Source organism: Ammospiza caudacuta, chromosome 3 (assembly GCF_027887145.1).
Source record: "Ammospiza caudacuta isolate bAmmCau1 chromosome 3, bAmmCau1.pri, whole genome shotgun sequence".
Taxonomy (NCBI): Eukaryota; Metazoa; Chordata; class Aves; order Passeriformes; family Passerellidae; genus Ammospiza; species Ammospiza caudacuta.
The window spans coordinates 22,711,117-22,730,964 of record NC_080595.1 but is presented as its reverse complement, the minus strand read 5'-3'; the positions used below and the strand labels follow the sequence as shown (position 1 = coordinate 22,730,964).

Sequence of the window (19,848 nt, the reverse complement as noted above, 5' to 3'; positions counted from 1 at the left end):
TCAGCATTTAGTCATGAATCCTATCCTAACCTTTTTCTTTCTCTTCTCTTTTGGGGCAGGAGATATGGAATAATAAGGTGGAAGAGAATGTTTTAGTTTTACATCAAAAGGCTAAGTTTTGGCCGGTGGGAGTTGCTAGTATTTCCTTATCCTAATAAGAATATTTAATATTAATATTTAATGAACAGTTCCAATTATTTAGTATGGTTTGAATACTTCCAATTCTCACTATGGCTGTATCAAAGAACCTCACAGCAATACATTAAAAAACTCGACCACCAGTAAGCAGTCCAGTAAGAACCTAGGGTTAACCAGACCTGTGTGTAAGCTGTTTTACTCTTTATTTTAAACATTTCCTACCTAGCCAGTAGCTAAAATTTCAGGAAAGACCTGCAACTCAAATTCACCATTCATGTGAATGGTCAGTCACACTGTTTGAGAGAGAAAACTGACCCTACCTCAAAATAAAGACAACCAATAAACCTACAGGATTCTAAAGAAGGTTAAACTCACCAGATTCAAATGACAGAACACAAAAGTAAAGGTTTTACATCTCTACAAACAGAGAGCTTTTCAAGGAGGGACATACATTTTTTCTGGCATTATTTCTATACAAAATAACCACATCTCTTGTCTCTAATATATTGTTTATGTATATGAAACAGTAAATACATAGTGATGCATAATACATGCTGTAAAAAGACCTCTAAACTTTCAGCAAGACACAGCAGTACATTTACAGAAGCAAATAATAAGCACAAAAAGTTCCCAGTGACAGTAACAATACAGGATGCTGAGGCACAACTGACACTAAATGAACTTTGGTAACTTGCTTTTGGCTCAATCCTGAAGATGAAAATCAATACAGTTATTTTACAAATGTCCCACCTTCAAGTGAAATGAGAAATGTATCACACTCTAAATCTGAGCAGAGGTAGACAGTTGATGGTTCTATCCAATAAGATTAGAGATTGCATCTTTACCTGGTTTGTTTCTTAGGGCCTTGGCCCTCTCCTGATCCATTTGAGGAGCGCTCATTCCCACTCTGTCCTTGCAAAGGTTCTTTTTTGGGGCCATCATTATGCTTCTGTTGCTTACTCTGCTTTTCAGACTTGTTCTCCTTCTCTTTCTTCTTTTTGTCTTTGTCATCTACACCACTAGCAGACACTGGTTTATAGTCAACTCCTGCAACAGACTTATACTGGGCCTTCAATTGAAGAAGTTCTTTAACAGCCACATCTATCTTTTCCTTGAAGAAAAAAAGTAGAAAAATATAGAGAAATCACAGGAACACTATAGCTCTATTAAAAAAAAATCTATATGGCTTTATGGACATTCACTGACTGTTGGCAGAAAAATCTGCATAAATCAGTACTTAACTTCAATGTGCTTACATTTATAGGATCATACCTGACAGCATATTTAATTTTAAAAGAATGATTCAGATCTCAGAATTCAAATGCTGCCTATTTTAAAGGTGTAAATTTTTTTACATTTTTAATTCCCATAATCACACTGAATTTCAAAGACAGTTTTAGATTTAAATACATATATTACATTTTTACACTACAGTGTATGTTATTACCTTGTCTGCTTTTTCTGCTTTTAATTTCCTAACTTCATCTCCTTGAAGAGCTACTTTACTAAACAGGGCTTTAGCTTCAGGAGTGTCTGGACCACTGGGTACCGTGTTTGATGTCTGAGGCAAAGTCCCCTGAGCTGCTGGTGGTTGTCCTGGCTTGTACTCCTGCCCAGTCTTTTCCTTGTAGTCAGCTTTCAGAGAAAGGAGGAGTTTTACTGCTTGGTCTATTTGATCCTGTGTGGAGGACAAATAGCAAGATTTACTGGTGAGAATTAAAGAGAGAACTGGCCAGAAGCATTGATTATCAGGCTACGAAACCAACCTAACCAACCAACAAAAAAGCCCCCCAAAAACAACCCAACACCAAAACTAATTTTGCAAGGTGGAAATACAGGCAGAAACCCCCCTGCCCCTCAGAAGCACCTAAAAAGCTGCAGGTTTGTCTTGTGTTCTTTTCCACAACCATCACTGAATCAGTCTCATTTTGAAAGGTCTTGCTATTGCTGCAGCACACTCGTCCCAAATACAGCAAGGGATAGTAAAATACATTAAACACTTCTGCAGGGTCAATATCTGCCACGCTCGTGCCTATTCACCTAGATATGAGAGGTTAAGTTTGACTTTGTACAACTGAGTCAGGAAAGTATCCAGCACCAGAACAGCTCTGTTTGGCGTTATCAGAGCCTGCATGACCTGGACATAGGGGAGCTTGATCACTACTTGGTGAAAGATTTCCCCCCAGTGGCCAAATGTGATTACAATTACAATTGCTCACTCTAACGCCCGTTGTACCTTGGAAGCTTTCTCTGCCTTGAGTCTGCGAACCACTTCCCCTTGCTCAGCTACAGTATCATAAAGTGCTTTGCCATGCACTAAGCTACAGCTTGCCAAGTTACTGCAGCAGACAGGAGATGGAAGTGCAGTGGAAGATAGACAAGGAGGCGTTGAGGGTGGATTTCCAGGCTTGTACTCTTGACCTGTCTTTTGTTTATATTCTGCTTTTAGGTTTAAAAGAATTTTCACAGCCTCATCTATTTGTTCCTGAAGCAAGAGAGAAAAAACAGCAGTTGCAGATAAGGGTAGAAATAAGGGTAGAGGTGTAACACAGTAGCTGAGATAACACAAATTACTAGAATGGCACTAACACAGCTGTTGCAATAAAACTTCTAGAGCTATCCTGTGAGTATAAGCTGTTATTACTAAGTTCTGTGGTAAAACTTTTTAGCCAGAATACCTACAAGTTGTATACCAAAGGACCAAATCAGGTAGTGTAGGTAAGGGCTGATTTCTGTGCCATAAAAGCCTCCCATTTAGGTGACTTAGTCCCCTCCAGTTATAGCAGTCCATGAGCTGCACACTGGAGAATAGCAGCAAATATACAGACTCTGAATAAATAATGGTTCTTTGGTCATGATCAGGTAATTCCCAAATCTATTGCTGCCATTCTGCTTCCAAGTTACAGCTCTTCTTTCAAGGTACTGACTATATTCTGCTTCACTTATCTTGTATGACTAAAAAAAGAACTTATTTATTTTCCATGCACTAACACATAACTCATGCAGTCAGCCGTATCATCAGCTCAAGAGAATTTGGGAAAGCACTTCATGGAACTAGCTTAGAAATTCTGCTCCTCAAATTTCACAAAACCTGCCATTGGGTTTTAGCCTAAAATGAGGACACTGCTCCACTCAGAAGTATGCACAGGTAGAACACCTTTGAAGCTTTCTCCGATTTGAGCTTGCGGACCACATCTCCTTGTTGAGCTACTCTGCTGTACAGAGCCTTGTTGTCTACTGGACATGGGGATGGAGGAGTGGGAACAGGAGAACACTGAGGAGGGACAAAGGCCACAGGTGGGCTTCCAGGCTTGTACTCCTGGCCTGTCTGTCGTTTATATTCTGCCTTTAGGGATAAAAGGACTTCCACAGCAGCACCTATCTCATCCTGAAAGAAGAAAGGAAGGGGCAGAAAGAAGGAGGAACAAAGATATAGAGACATAAGATTCTCAAGAATACCATAAATACTTTCATAAAAAGACCTGCAGTTTATGTGCACCTATTCAGTTTTCCTAAGTACATAGTGGAGTTATTCAGAGAAGTTTTCTCTACTAATTTCCTATTTTAACAAAGTAACTCCTCTTAAGGGATGTACAACCCTAACTGTCCTAAGTAAAATTGTAACAATAAATTAATTTAGATTTTCTCATTTATTTCAATTTTATAGTGCCATCAAGATACTACTACTATCAACATTATTTAACCACTGGGCAAACTATGTTATTTTCCCTCTCTTCTTGCACTGCATTAAAAAGAAAGAAAATAACACAGCTAATAGTAGCTATGTTTGCTATGTACAGTCACATACAGGAAGATTCTCAAAAACATCTGTGGCATTTGGATCTTTCCTTTCTCATTTTGGAGCTTTGTTTCAAGGTCTAAACAGCAACAATTCAATCCAATTCAAATTATGAGAAGTCACATAATTTGACCATACCAAGTTAAAGAAATGAAGAATTGCCAAGGCATTTAAATCTCAAGGACTTGATTTGGATAGTTAATCAACTCTTGCTGTTGGGTAAATTTGGTCCATGTTTCAGAGCACCAGCCTAAGAAATACAGGAATTCACCAACACAAACTTGGTCATACAAAACTAACTGAAGAAATGAGTTTTGGAAAACACAAGTCTTGACAGAACAGAGTCCAGTCCAAATGATGACTACTACAAAATCTCTGGATCCATAAGCACCCATTCACCTCCACAGAGAGAGAACAATGGGCTATGCAAACCCAGACAAAACCACAGGATTGTTTTGATCATCACCTTAGACGCTTTTTCAGCTTTCAGTTTTCGGACCACTTCTCCTTGTTCTGCTACTTTATCATACAGGGCTTTACTGTCCAAGGTACCAGAGGTCTCAGGCTTTGATGACTGTGCAGTTCCAGATACTGGAGGATTTCCTGGCTTATACTCCTGGCCTGTCTTCTCCTTGTATTCTGCTTTCAAGGCCAGCAGTTGTTTCACAGCTTTATCAATATCTTCCTTTGCTGCCTTCTTAGCCTTCAAGTCACGAACTACATCACCCTGTGCAGCCACCTTGTTGTAGATGATCAAGTGACCTTCAGATGATTCAGCACAGGCTGGAGTAGAGGTATGACCAACAGCTGGAGCAGATTTTCCTTTTACAGCTGAACTAGCCTTAAAAAAAAAAAGAAGCCAAGTATTCAGCATGTAATCTCATACAGAAAGAGATGTATAGTATATACACACACACACACAGACACACATTTTATGGTACTTTCCTAAACCACTAGTTTACCTCTTTCTTTGCAGTTTCAGCTTTGGTCTTCTCTTTTGACCCAGATGTTGGCATCTCTTTAGTGTGTCCATCAGGGATGTAAATCAAAATGCACGGGGCATCTTTACAGCTGTATGGACTGTAAAAAGATTTATAAAAAACACAACAGTAAAGGAAATAAAAAATAAATATCAAACATTTATTGAAATAAATGGGCCACTCTTTCTAAAAGATGCTTTCACACAACTGCAAGTTTATTTCTGATATACAGCTGTAATTATCTACATTTACATAACTGGGGATCTGCAATGATTCCTCTTACATGCACGTTTTTATTTTTTATAATATTTATATGTTTATGTCATAATTGCATGTAGATATTTCAATAGCTTGCTAAGAAAGTGTTACAATTAAGTAGCATGTGCATACCCTAATTGGAAAAATGCCTGTTTTATCCTGTAGCACTGCTACTTAATTTCTGTACTCCAAGTCACAACAAAATCATGACCTCATTACCAAGTCCAGGTTAGCTGGACCTCAAGTACCACACACTTGGCTTAAGACAGTTTGAAGAGGCAGGAATGGAATAAAAAAATAAAAGCCATGCCAGTTCACAGAGATATTCCTCACAAAGATCATGGTAATGAGTAAATATTGGCAGATGACATTACTCTTACCTATGTGTGCGTGTGAAAACACTGAAACACAACAAGCTAAAGCAAATTCTGTGAAGTCTGTTTAGGCCATTCTCAGGTAATTTACCTCACTGGCTCATAGGGCTGATCACAAATATAGAATCCTCTCCTCTGAAGCTGTATGATGTCTCCTTTTTTTAACTCCTTAAGGCATGGATCACCCAGCATCAGTTCTTCTTGCTGTAAGTATTAAAAGAAATCAGTCCACGTCTAACAGAGCAAAGGAACAGCAAGAAATAGAGTGGTAGAAGGATAGTGGTAAAGTGGTGATTTCCTCCTTTTCAAAGAGTCAAAATGTTACTTAATTCCAGTAACAGCAGAACAAATACTAGCAAGAAGATGCCACATCATAAGAATGTATCAAGACAAAAACTCAAACTATTGGTTTCAGATGTGTAAAAGCCTGGTAATAACTGAGAATAAACAGGAGTCATATTTTAATTTTGAAATTATGACAGGTTACATGGAAACACAGAAACTAGATACACCGGCATAATTTATCTGTTTAACAAAAAAACAAATCTATTTTCAAAACCACAACTAGAAACAGTGTATTAAACAAAAGAAAACAAGCAACATGAAGTTTTGTGGAATTAAAGGGGACAAAAATAGAACTCACCTTGCTATTTCGGTTGATATATTGCTTGAAGTCCTCATCTTTACCTAGAACTGGCTTAGTGATCAGATGTTCATAATTAACACAGACAGTTGGGATGAGGGGTGCACGTGGAGTTTCTGCCAACCAAGTGATCTTAGTAGTTTTTTTGAAGTCCTTATTATCTAAGTTCAACTTGGCATTGATAGACACAATTTTTCCACTTGAATTTCTACAGGAAAAAAGAAATTATAATGGTATAGCCTAAATGATCAGTTCTGATTCAATACTGCAAAAACAAGTGTTCAGAGTTAATTTTGAAGAGTGAATCATAGAAAATGAAAGAGTGCATTCACTGCCATTTAAGTTTTCCATTAATTTTGTTGTTTTAAATATCAATATAGAGTAAAAAGCACAGGGAGAAAAATCTTTGCATATTTATGTTCTCTATCAGAGCTCACTCCATTCTGGCATGGTCTCAACACAACCACTTCAAAAATACCATGATGACATTAAATAGTCCCCTTCCCCACCTCAACAGCTGTGCACCTAAAACTGTGACAGGTTTAGTTTCTCAGTATGCAAAAGCAGTATTTGTTATGGGGTGAAAGTTGTTAACATTCCAGGTGTTTTTTTTCTGTCTGAAAGCGCTGTTTTACCGCGGCAATAGTGCCACAGAATCATGGAGAGCACTGGATGAGAGGGACATGCAGTATCAGGACTGACTAATGATTTCCAACCTGAATCTACAGCAATATACACTCTATGCTAACATGCAGTTTCATGGCATATTTCAAAGTAGATTTATAGACATAGACTCATAGAATGGACATATATTGCCAACCATTAATTCTTTACTGTTACAAGCTTCCTGTTAAAATAAAAGACAACAAAAAGCTGAAAAGCAAAACTAATTTCATCTGCCACTGTACAGGTTACCTGTTTAATTTGGTGATGATGATATTGCCCCAATTTATGAACGTAACCACCTCTCCCTCTGCCAGGGTCTCCGCATCTGCGCCCTCAATGAGGACTCTGGAGCTGTACCACACAGGCTTCAACCCAACATCAGCATTCTGTGAATAATGGTTTACATTTCAAAGACAACAGATGAAGACAGAAGATGGACTACAACAGTAATGCAAAGCTGCAATGTTTTTCCACAGCTCTCTCCAGTTTCTTCTTTACAGGCATTGTCCACATTCCCCTGATAATTCACCCAAAAAATCCGCTGACAGCATATTCCATTTCCATTGCAAGGTCCATGAATTTTTAGGATCTCGGAGGTAAACCCAAATTTTTTCTCAAGTTCCCATTTTGCTAGGCAAATTCCCTTCAAAACTAATTTCAGAACTCTAATTTCTGCTTTTTTATAAGGTTATATATGGACCTTCTTTTAGCTGCATAGATTTGTAAAGCCAGAAACTAGAACTGCATCACTTATAAAATATTCAGCTTTAAAGTATCTCAACAATTGAGATAAACTTCTATTTTCTAAAAAGGCCAACAGCTGTGAGTTTAGACTTTCTCAGCTGGTCAGGAGTTTTCTATTTGTTTATTTAAGTCAGTATTTATTTCATTACATACTGGAGGAAGCATTTACTGGTACTATCAACGTTTTAATATGCTGGCTTGTATCTGACCAAACTTCAATGTCTTTGAGCCTTGAAGAGTCACAGCTCTCACATTTGCTCAAAACCTGTTTCCCAGTTATCAGCCACAGGCAAGAGGGGAAACCCAATGTCCAAGTCAAATGGCTACAGGAGCACTCAGAGCAACAAAATCAAAACAAAGAAATGAAGCAAAGCCTCAGCAATATTCACTCATTTCTCAGTGTAAGTGTATGTAAGTTAAGGGATGCTTTCAGTGACATTTCAGCACAATTGACTCAAAGGAAAGTATCTTTGTTACTTGTAGCACCAAGAAAGAGTTGTATCAGTAACACACTTCCCTATTGAGGGATATTACTCTGTTTACTGGATACTAAAAGTATCAAATCAGCAAGTTCTTTAGCTTTTGATAAGAACTATTTGCTATACAAATTTAAAAGTCATATTAAAAATCTAGAGATTGACAGAATCAACAAGTTAATATGTTACCTCTCCACATAAAACCTGATTTTATAAACCACTTAAAAAACACCTCACTGTTAATGGATAAAGAGTGCTTACTGTATTATACAGTAAACAGAGCTTGAATAAAATTTAATATTTAACCTCGTGAAAGTTAGCATCAAACAATAGGAAAACCAGCTTCAGTAGCATTCCAGACTTGTAATGACTCACTCTTCTGAAAACTCCCAGAGAGACCTTTTAGAGCACCTTTTATATGCACTCTATATATTTACAAAAAGAGTTCCCTCTTAAAAGAGCAAACATGTTTAGCAGTTGCACAGTTTTTGACAATTTTGAGGCAAAACAAAAGTACCCCTTGGATAGATCTCTATCAGATTAGCTATCTGAGCAAGCTAAATGCAGGACTCCCCTTCCTGACTGTCTCATGCTAAGGTACTTCCCAACCTTACTGAGCTGCAGTACAAGAATATTAAGAGAGTAAAGCAAGAACCTTTGGGTGTTTAGCCACTTCTTTCATCTCCTCTTGAGCTTCAGGAATATTTACTGGGACCACTGCATCTTTCAGTAAAGCAGTATACCGAGGTGATACTGGGTCTATAACCTACAGAAAACAAATGAGGTGGATCATGAATATATGCCACTGACAAAAAAATTAGATGCTTTACAAAACAATCACCACAAAAAAAAATAAAAATTAACTGGTATTCTTTATGTTACTGCATTTCTTCAAAGTTTGCTTTAATGTCACTTTCATCCAAAGCTACAGAATAGTGAGAAAGTCGTGATAATACTTTACAATTTCCAATCTTTACAAAAATACTCTGAGTAAAAACTGGATTGGGTACTACTGACAGCAGAAGTAACCAAAATTATGCCCCAATGCCTTATGGTGAAGACACAAAAAATGTACTCTGATACAGTTTTACTGTGCACATAGGCTATTACATCTGAATTGCTTTTTCTCTAGTTAACTAAATTTAAAGCAGTAATTTTTAAGTGGAGTTTGTTCTTTTTCCAGCAGCACAAGACCTGATCTCATACTCATTTTCCAGGCCAGTACTCCAGCAGAATCAGTGACAGAACTGGCCGCAGAGGAGGCACCAATCAAGTCTGCAATTTTATTACAGACACATCAGATACTATAATAAGGCAATACCATAAAATTTACTTCATTTTGATTTCTACAACATGAGTTTGGCAAGAAAAAGGTACCACTAGGATGTCTTCCTGTATTTTATTGCCCATTATCAAACATAGCAGCTGTAGTTTCTCACAGCATTTTTTATACCTGAAATACTGGTTTGTCAAACTGTTCAGAAGAAGCACTTAAATACCTAATTCAAGTAAAGCAGTCATCTAAGGCCAAAAGGAATATCCAGGATCTACCTGGGTAACTGGAAACTGACACAAAGGAAGCGGCTGCTTTTATTAATATGAAGTAATTTTTGCTCTCCTTGGTTTGTTCCTGCTCAAATGAAAAGCTACACAGCTATATATTTTTCTATATTTTTGAGAAAATTATTTAGTTTCTAATTACTTGACATTAGATAATAAAGTGATATGATGATATACTTTTAAGAAGACAGACTTTATTAGTTAGTAGTACCTGAAGTCAGGCACCTAAATGTTAGACATACACTTTGAAAAAAGATTGTGTATGTATCTCAAAATGCAGGGGTATTATATGATTTAATATCATAATTTTGATAGTTAAATGACCAGATTTTATAGTGTTATAACCAGGCTCTTTATTTTATTCATTAAAATTCGCAATCCCTCGTCAGGTGCTAAAAATTACAGGATCACGCATAAAATATGAGTTGTCACACTGATAAAGTCTTTGAGCTCAGAATTACCTGTAAGCAGCCAACTGGTTTTTCTCATACTGCAGATAGCTTTCAATCTGCACAGCCACATGTAAATAAAATTGGCTAATAAATATGGTGCTGTATCAGGAGCTGAGTCAGAGGTCTAAGAAACTCACTTTAAAAGTCAATTTAAAAAAAATGAGCCTTGACAGTCCATTGTGGATTCTTCCCCTCAAATCAGTTGTTAGTCATAAATATATTTATGCAGCAACAGAAAGAACCAATTCATAAACCTATGTGTATGTAGCAAATCAAATGCAAAATACATGAAGAATTAAAAGACACATGCCAGACAAGCAAAAACTATTTAAATGAACAGATCTGGGTACTATCTAAGCAAAACCAAGCAGGAATACCAATGCAAAATAACAGGTGTTTCCACAATCACACAAAATATGCAATCCTCATGAAAACAAATCGCCTTATTATAGTGTCCAAGCATCTGCTGCCAAAAAGCAACTCATCATGTTAAGATGCAATATTCCTGATTTGCCATTCAGTCAGAAACTCCAGCAGTGCTGGCTTGATCTCCCCAGGCAGAGCACGCAGTGCGTTCGTCCTTTTGCCACAGAAAGGAAACGCGGCCAACGTGAACCAAATCGGGGAAAATTTGTGTTTATGTTGACAAATCAGCCAAACCAGAGGCGGGCAGCCTTTGAAAACTAGGAATAATGCATTTTCAGTGGGTTTGTAGAGCTCCTGTTATACAAGCAAGTGTGACTGTGCTATGAAGCTGCAAAATGATAGCTTATGCTATGTATGCTTACAGCACTGTAAGCTATATGCTAAGGTAAAAAGCATTAAGTAATACCTTCTTACAGATAGCTCGCAGCTTGAAAGCAGAAAAATGAAATGCAGTTTTCAGATCAGATTTACAGCATTAATACCATTATCCTTTCCCGTACTACTAAGGAAGGCAAGTAAGTACTGGCATAGGAGAATCAATAGGATTAGAGCTTCTTCAGGTTAGAAGGGGGGACATTCCATTTTCCTGACAGTGCGCCAAATGATGCAGCATACTGCAACTGCTACTTGTTGTGATAAGCACTCCAATGAACGCTGGATTCTCTACATATCCTAGAAAGAGGATATCAGAAGTAGCATCAAATCTGAGTAAGAACATACCTTTTTGTTAAAGGACCAGATTTTATCCCACTCCATATTCACAACAGATCGAGAGGAGCCCTGGATAAAAAAAACCCGAATCAAAGCCACATTAATATAAATATTCTAGCTCTTAGACTAATTTAAAACAAAATTCTTTAAACTGAAAACTCTCTATGGTTTGTTTTCATTAAAAAGTTTCTGAGCTTGCAAAATAAACCTTCTCCAAGTAAGAAAACTGCAAGTCCGTTTTGCCAACACCTACTCACAGGTGCTACCATTGTTGAAGCAATAGATGTCAAAGTAGCAAAGCTTCAAAAGCAGAAATCTCCCAGTGACAAGTACATTAAGTGAAGCTTCACAAAATTTATGAAACTTATTGAGTGAGATTCAAAGAATCAGAAGAAAACACCCACCTGAGCAGCAATAAACTGTTTTAGCCCTTCAACTGTCATGCCTCTTCTCAGGACACCACGGACAGTGGGAAATCTTGGGTCATCCCTAGTGGAAAAAGGTATTCCATTAGGGCCATACGCTGAATTCTGTAATTCTGCACTTATCAAGAACTTTACTAATACTGCCACACACAAAAGGCACAGTCTCCGTGTATTTTACTCACTAAGCTCCCAGCTAGGTGAAAGCACCTAACTGAGAAGACTGAGCTCTTATCCATACAAAAAGTATGGTGAAGGTTAGGTCTCTCAAAAACTAGCAAGGCAAAAGTTACGTCCCTATCCATTATGTCCCCTCCAAGGGCACCCAGAAAATGTTGCTGGAAAGAAGTGACAATGCTACCTCTTTATATAAGTGATAAAATTCTATTTTTTTCCCTTATGTAAGAAATAAAAAGGCCTGATCTGCAATGTAACATTTGAATTTGGTGGGAACATGAATCAAACCTTGCTGAGGACCTAACAGGGAGGCTCAGGGAAGGAAAGGTAAACACCATCATAAGATCAACTACACCTCTAGGGAAAAAAAACAGGCAGGGACAAAAAAGGATAAATTTGGCTCTAGCCAAGTGGCTCCATGCATAAACTAGGAATCTTCCAACTCAACTGACAACTAGACAGCTAGTCCACCAAACACTGTCTGCAGAAATCAAATCAATCTGAAAAAATTACCAGAAAGAAGGAGGGTGAGGGCAGGTTGGAGAGAAGTGGGATGGATTTGACTAGATGAACAGGACCAGAAACACTTCAATCCAGCCCCTCTTCTGGCATTGTTTAGGAATGACTCCAATGACAACAACCAATGACTCAAGAGTGGAAAACATGTACATACCACCCACAGCAAGAGCCAGAGTCCAAAAATAAGCTGCCTCATGTTTATTACAAACCATGAATATGTATGTACACAGCTACTGCAGAGTAGGAAACAGACGCATTGTATATATATAAGCCAGTTTAATTAATCTATATTCTTTAATATTGTTTAAATATTCATTCAAACTATCCCAAAGCAAAAATAAATGTGCCAGTCACAAGAATCTTAGGGAACAGTGCTGACCTACAGCCATGGAACATACCATCCATCCACAAGGCCTTCGTTGACAAACCACGTGAGCTTCCTCTTGGAGAGCACAGTGTTGTTGAGGTTTAGCCTGCTATACTCCCATATATATGGTTTCCTTATACCCAGAGCCTCAATAATCCAGTAGAATTGTTCATCTCTGTCATGGTATTCAGTTGTTCTCAGTGCATGTGTGACACCTTCAATACTATCAACAATGGGGCAGGCAAAGTCGTATGTGGGATAAACACTGACAAAAAAGATCTTTAATTAGCAGGGTAGAACAAAACACTTTCCTCCCACTGAAACATTTAAACTCAGTGCAGTTTATATTCAAGCATTATAAGTATTTCTAACCTATGATCCTGAAAACTTTCAAATCAAGACTAAAATAACACATATACAACTAATAGTCCACAGAAAAATCCAGAGGGCAATATAATTTTAAGATGAAGAAAGCCTTCAAGAAATGAACTGATAACAGCCTTAATATTCAAGCCTAAAAAAATAACCCTACACTACTAACGTTTTTTCCAAACATATATAAGGACTAAAACTGAAATAATATTCACTGTTGACCATAATGGCCATCTCACAGGTTTTAAAAGTAATTTGTGCAAGTTTCAGAAAGTCAAGAGACTCATCACATATTCTAGTTGAAAAATGCCAGCAAGTTCCAAGCATTAAAAGAAATTTACTAAGGAATTGTAAATGCAATTCCTGGAAAGAGCAAAAGCTACAGGCCACACAAGGAGAAAGTGGACATACTTGTAGGTACTTCCTGTGCGAGGGTGAGGCTGGTTTTTACAACGATAAAGAGTTGGATCCCTCATACATCCATTATTACTACTCATATCTATTTTTGCTCGTAGACAACAAGTTTGTCCATATTCTGTTCCCTTTTTCATTTCTTCCCACATTTGTAGATTCTTATTAACACCTAAGAACAACAAAAATACACCATTTTCTAAGGTATTATGAAGCTGATAAAGAATCAAGTCTTATTACTGCAGTAAGAAAAATCAGTGTCATCCCCTCTTTAGACACTGGAATTCATTTTCACACATTTTACATTGTGAATTTTTTAAGTGATAATGAATGGTGATGAATTCATACATACACAAGCTTACTGCCCTGGTCTAAATGTGTACTTAATCCATCCAGCCTTGTAGAGCAAAGCACTAAACACTTTCAAGTCCCTATAAGGACTTTGAAGATATGCAATTTAGTAATCTCACACATATTTGTTAATAAAAATCAAGCTTTGATACCAAATCAAAAAGATAAGACAGCAAGACCAAAGCTTAAAATATCTTACAGTTATTTCTGTGTTTAGATTCCACTCTTTGCTCACGCTCTGCTTTCATTTGTTCTGCAGGAGTATCATCCACATACGCCTTCCCTTCCAAAATAAGCTTCTCAGCATATTTCATTATTGTTTCAAAGTGATCCGAGGTATATGTAAATTGATCTGGCTTGATGTGCAGCATGGCAACATCTTCGAGAATAACCTGCCAAGTGTGAAAAGGTACACTGTAACATTCAGGAAAGGTAGTTTTCTTACATCTTTATCCTCTTCATATAAGATGTGGTGTTTTTAATGGTCCATTGTCCAGGAAGGATAAGCCATAAGAATAAGCATGAAAGAAAAGAGAGGCATGCACTTATCATTCTTTCACAGCCTATAATCACTCTGCTATCTTATCATACCTTTTCAAAGTCTTCTTTCTCTTTTTCTGGATTTGTGTCATCAAATCTCATAATAAGTTTTCCTTTGAAGTTAACTTGGTAGTGCTGATTTAGCAAGGCAGCTTTGGCATGACCAATATGCAGATATCTAAAAAGGAAATCAAAAAATATATATATATACACTAGAACTACTTCAGCTAGACTCTTTATTTGTGAGGGAAGGAGAAAGAATGGAAAGCAATACCTAAGTGTAACAAACAGCAAACCTAGGATATTTACTGAAATACTACACGTTTATGAAAACAGATTATGTTTCTTCTACCACAAATTTAGTAGTTGACTGTTAAAAATAACTAAAACTGTAAATTAGAGTGTTGCTATGGATATAAAGATTGGACTGCAATTATCTCCATTTTTACACACTAACTTAAACCAACTGCTGATGATACCCAGGAGCAGCGACCAGATAATCTGAACCTACCACATTCTCAAGAGTGGAATTTTCCAATTGCTGCATATTTTTTAATATAAGCTATAAAGCTACTGACTAATTTAAACTAAATATAAATCCCCAAATCCACAAAATTAAAATCTCTTACAAAATAGAGTAACATCAGGATTAAGACACTAAAAACTACTAAATAAGCTGAGAACAATATGTTATAGACATACACGTACATAATACATAATTCACAATATTTGAGTAAAGTTTATATTGGACTAATAGAGTAAGAAACTCAACCACAGAAGTCACATGATGCTGAACAGCCAGTTTAATGAACAAATGCAATAGTGGAAATTTTATAGACCATCAGGCAACTCCAAAAAGAAACAGAAAATGAAAAGCTGGCTGAAAATTGAGTTTATTATACTGGCTCATCACATCTTCTCTGTGTGGTCTTTAAGGAGTTTGTGCTTTGGTATTCCACACAATCTGGTCCCCTGGCCCTCCATTATACATCTGGTGTCAAGCTTCCCCAAGGAAGGCTATCCCATACATCTTTCCTTTCTCAAATCTAAGCTGCCTTGGGAAGCACTGAGTCCCTTGACCCAATTCATAAGGACTGCATGTCCACATCATAGCTCCTGGCAGGGCACACACATCCACTCTCCATACAAATGCCATCCTCCTGTTTCTCCTCATCCCACTGCTGAGCTGCACAACACCATCTCACAACTAAACTCCCTATTCCAAGTCCAGACAACAGCGCAATGAAGCACCGAGGAGAAGTGAACAAACAGCTCTAGTGGAGACAAAGCTTTAAACACTCATTTGGTTTAACAGCCTTGTCTGATAAGCTGATTACCATCCCCACAAAAAAAAAAAAAAAAAAAAAAAAAAAAAAAACCTAAAAAAACACCAAAAAAAAACACCAAAAAACCCAACAAAATAGATCCTTGGCAAAGTATTCATGTTTCTTACCCACTTGCTTCAGGAGGAAATCTCACAATGACCTTTCCCATCTCTGCGCCAGGAAGTTCAACAAACTTCCCAACATCTGCTTTCTTTTCTTTTTCTGTTGCCTTGAAAACAGACATAATTACAGATTGTATTAGCTGTAAAATTTGATATAAAACTCTAGATAACAACTGCTGTATCAAATTCTCCTTTCAAACCTACAAGCTGCCATACTGGACTCCAAATTCATCTCTTCACAACTTTCACATTACTCAGGACTCCAAATAAAGATTAATTCTAGAGTTTTAAGTTATTTTGTCTACAAATCTGGTCCAGACTGAAAAGTCCCACTAAGTTGTCTAATTTATTCCATAGAAGAAAACAATTTCTAGTTAAGGTTTTGTATCTTAGTGTTCTTAACCTGAACATGATTAACAAATTCAGTCAACTTTCAGTCAAGAACAATCTTTGCAGGTCCATCAGGATCTCAAACTGTCTTTAGAAAAAGCAAACAATACAGCTAAAGAGCAGTGCTCATTAAAAGAAGAGGGGCCATACTTCCACAATTCCACCTACACGCTGGACTAGACAACTCATGGCTTTTTAAATTTGAAAGCAACAGCCTTAGCTGTAAATAAGAGTTTACAAAAGTTTAGTTCACTGTACGACTGCTTACTTTCAGTATTTAATTCTCTAACTTAAAAAGAAAAAATTCTTGCAGTGTATTCACAGAAATAAAGCTACTCTCTCCAGAAGACCTGAGTAAACCTTACCATTTTAACCTTTGGTGTGCCAGCAGCCCACTTGGCTCCTACAGACTGGAAAGCACGTTGTACCTCAAGGAAGCTGTACCACCGCTTTGCATGCACAGGAGCTTTGTTCTGTTCTAACTGCTCTTGCCACGTACCATTATCTGTTAGAAAACAAAGAAGTTTTCAAACTATTAAACTATAAAAATAAAATTATTTTTATCAACAGCAGCTTTTCAGATTGCTCTTAAGAGCAGCAACACTGAAAAAACACCAAAAGCTGCTAGCTTTTAATCCTAATTATTCCCTTTTACTTTCAAGTGGAATTGATACTGAAGTGATACTGAATGGTAGATTGTCACTTATCACCTTTAGATATAGAGCTAAGAGAAAATAAAAACCAAATCCATGAAAACAGATCATCAAAGCTTCTTTGACTTCTAAAGAGTATTTTGCAAAGTAACATCTGCCTCTTTTAATAATTCAAAGTAAACACTGAAGAAATTTCCTCTGCTAAGATAATGTCACAGAAAGGTCAATGCATGTAATTTTATGTTGCACATTTTCATATTGAGGCAACAGGTAATAAAAGATGTTCTTGCAATTATTAGCACAAAAGATATTAGAAAAAGTTCCACCTAGGGATTATAGCTCATAAATTTCCAAATGTAGCAACAATTTAAAAAAATAAAATCTAGGATTTCCTAAGCTACACTATTGCCATCACTAGGGATGCACAGGTCACAGCAGTGTGCATGACAGTAGACAGTCTTCATAGAGCTAGAAGTCACTACTAGCTTCCACAAAAAAAAGAAAAATTGGGGATTCCTGTTGTATATTGATTGAGTATCAAAATATTGATATTGCAAGCCAGTGAAACAGAGAATATAAACCAATACCTTTTAGTACAGCCCAGACACACAAATCTGCAAGACTCAGAGAGTTTCCCACCAAGTAGGTCCGTAGAGACAGACAGTGGTTGAGTTCTTGGATGGCTGAAGGGAACTGGCTGGCAGTGGATAACTTTGTAGCACTGAACTCCAGCCAGTGGTCAATCTTGTTTGAAGGGACAAAAGACAGTTAAAGTTACTAATGGAATGAGACTTAAGCTCATTAAATAACTGAATAATACACAATTGATCTAACAGCTGAACAGAAGATATTAACAGGAACATTAGAATTAAATATATCAGATCATAACATATGTTGAAGGAATATTTAAAATAAATTATACTGAAAAATTCACCAAGAACAATAGTAAACAATAAAATTTAATTTCTTCCTTCAGCATGAATCCAAATTGCTGAAAACATCAACTTCACTGAAGTTATTTCCATTGGTAAAATAATAAGCAGTTCTCAGGTACTCCCTTATCACAAGAGTATATAAAAATCATCACTCTCCTTTAGCTATTTACACATCATATTTGTGACCTACTGGTCACCTTCCTGGTGCTGCTGCTGGTTAGTATATAATTTGCTCCTCAGTCCCTATTTTCTCTTCCTCATCTCCTTTTAGATTTGAAGAAATCAAGCCCCTGATCTTCACAAGTCCTACTCCCCACTCCTGCAGAAGTCTTTTCCATCTATCTTTGTACATAAACACAAAAAACATTAAGAATTAGGCTATTTAATAATGTAGCCCTGTATATAAACTGAATCCCTCAGTCCTGCAAGAGACTAAGTGTCTTTTCTCTGGTCCTATTTCATGTGTAACTGCTCTGCAAACTGCAACGGGAATCCTTCCAACGTTCAAGCCAACGTGGCAGGCACAGATGTAATTACAACCTCCACAGAATTCAGTTCAGTCATTTGCAGTTGCATGCCAAAATATGTGCACCACAAACGCAGCTGTCCCTGCACTTCTCCAAGCACAGTATTATTTTGGAAAGAGGCAGAAGTGAAAAGAAGTATTGTACCAGCCCTGAAAGTGTGTTTGCTGAGGTCTGGGCTTAACTTAAAGGATTTGGACAGAAATTTTAAATAGCCACAAGATAACTTACAACTTTTTAATGCCTCACAGGCCAAGTAGTAAGACAACACTTCCCTTGAGACCAGCTATGAGGGCAGAAGAGTGATTGAAGAGTGATTACCACTGGCCTCAAGAAGAAAAGACCTGAATCAAATCCTTCAGTTCCTCCCCAAATTTCAGAGAAGTAAATTTCAATTTGTCTGCTAGTTTCAGTTATCAATTTAAAATTCAGCATATGATTGATTATCCTGAGCTAGACCCAGGAGGAAACCAGGGTCAGAGTTTTGTCTCTCATACACAGTAAAAGCTACTTCAGGGTTTCAATGCCATACAGTGTTCCTCGGTGTTACACTGAAGTGTTACAAGACAGCAACTGATGGCAACAGAGCTGAGGGAAGTGAGGAGGGAAAATCCAAGTTTTACCTTCCAACTTGAATTATTTTCTATTAGCAAACTGTCTGCTTAGAAGTTGCTGTTGCAGGAGTGGGCAAGGGCAACCCTTCCAAAGCTCAGATTTCTTAGTCTTTATACAGTTTTCTTAGGCTTTATATTTCTTTATATGAAGGAGGAAGCTTACCAAAGCAAACCCCTCAGCATCCCACATAGCTGGAACCTCAGTCTAACAGTAAAATGCAGAACAATAGACACAAGGTCAAAAAAAAACCCCAAATCCCCCCCTGCCCCAAAACTCAGAACAGGCCAAGACAAAAAGGGAAAAGGAAAAAAAAACCTAAGAGACAAGAGAGTGATTCAAGGCCAAGGTGGATGGGGCTTTGAGCAAACTGGTCTAATGGAAAGTATCCCCACCCATGGGAAATAGATGGTCTTTGGGGTTGGAAATAGATGGTCTTTGGGGTCCTTTCCAACCCAAACCATGCTATGATTCTGTGATTCCTTCTCACCTCAGTGTGTTCCAACAGATTTGAGCCATACAACCCAGCAGAGGCAGCAACTCGAGCCAGGTACCGAGCTATTGAATTCACATCAGAAAATGAAACTTGCCTAAAAAAAAGATAGGGGCAAGACAAAGGTAAATTACTACCTCCAGTCAGTTCAACTTTAATTGCATGTACATAGTTGAAACATGTGCAAAGCAAACACAAAATAACTTCCAGGCGAGCCAACAGGTACCAGGTCACCAGAGTAGAAAAACAAAAATAAAATAAACCTAGCACAGGAATAAATAAGTCCTTGCTTTTCTATCACCAGATGGAATAATAACCTTCTAAATGTGCGAGAATTTAGTTTAAGCTGAAAATGTGAAAATAAGACTGATTATTCTTTCAAATACTAAAACTCTCTCCACAGCTAAC

The 19,848-nt window shown here is 37.4% G+C and overlaps 1 protein-coding gene across 6 annotated transcripts in view; it reads right to left on the bottom strand.

Moving 5' to 3' along the window:
* Positions 1 to 19,848, bottom strand: part of EPRS1 (glutamyl-prolyl-tRNA synthetase 1) — a 37,514-nt gene that overhangs the window by 11,111 nt on the left and 6,555 nt on the right. The window contains exons 3-23 of one of the 6 annotated variants that reach the window (XM_058800705.1): positions 19,438 to 19,537; positions 17,464 to 17,620; positions 16,589 to 16,728; positions 15,840 to 15,940; positions 14,438 to 14,564; positions 14,046 to 14,238; positions 13,496 to 13,667; positions 12,744 to 12,977; positions 11,632 to 11,716; positions 11,237 to 11,296; positions 10,923 to 10,943; positions 8,734 to 8,844; positions 7,108 to 7,244; positions 6,193 to 6,400; positions 5,641 to 5,753; positions 4,900 to 5,017; positions 4,404 to 4,778; positions 3,296 to 3,526; positions 2,375 to 2,623; positions 1,586 to 1,816; positions 984 to 1,249 (exon numbers count right to left, since the gene is read on the bottom strand). In XM_058800705.1, coding sequence (XP_058656688.1) covers positions 984 to 1,249; positions 1,586 to 1,816; positions 2,375 to 2,623; positions 3,296 to 3,526; positions 4,404 to 4,778; positions 4,900 to 5,017; positions 5,641 to 5,753; positions 6,193 to 6,400; positions 7,108 to 7,244; positions 8,734 to 8,844; positions 10,923 to 10,943; positions 11,237 to 11,296; positions 11,632 to 11,716; positions 12,744 to 12,977; positions 13,496 to 13,667; positions 14,046 to 14,238; positions 14,438 to 14,564; positions 15,840 to 15,940; positions 16,589 to 16,728; positions 17,464 to 17,620; positions 19,438 to 19,537 — 3,429 coding nt within the window. The remainder of the gene's footprint in view (positions 1 to 983; positions 1,250 to 1,585; positions 1,817 to 2,374; positions 2,624 to 3,295; positions 3,527 to 4,403; positions 4,779 to 4,899; positions 5,018 to 5,640; positions 5,754 to 6,192; positions 6,401 to 7,107; positions 7,245 to 8,733; positions 8,845 to 10,922; positions 10,944 to 11,236; positions 11,297 to 11,631; positions 11,717 to 12,743; positions 12,978 to 13,495; positions 13,668 to 14,045; positions 14,239 to 14,437; positions 14,565 to 15,839; positions 15,941 to 16,588; positions 16,729 to 17,463; positions 17,621 to 19,437; positions 19,538 to 19,848) is intronic. The other 5 variants (XM_058800707.1, XM_058800706.1, XM_058800710.1 and 2 more) reach the window with 5 other exon arrangements.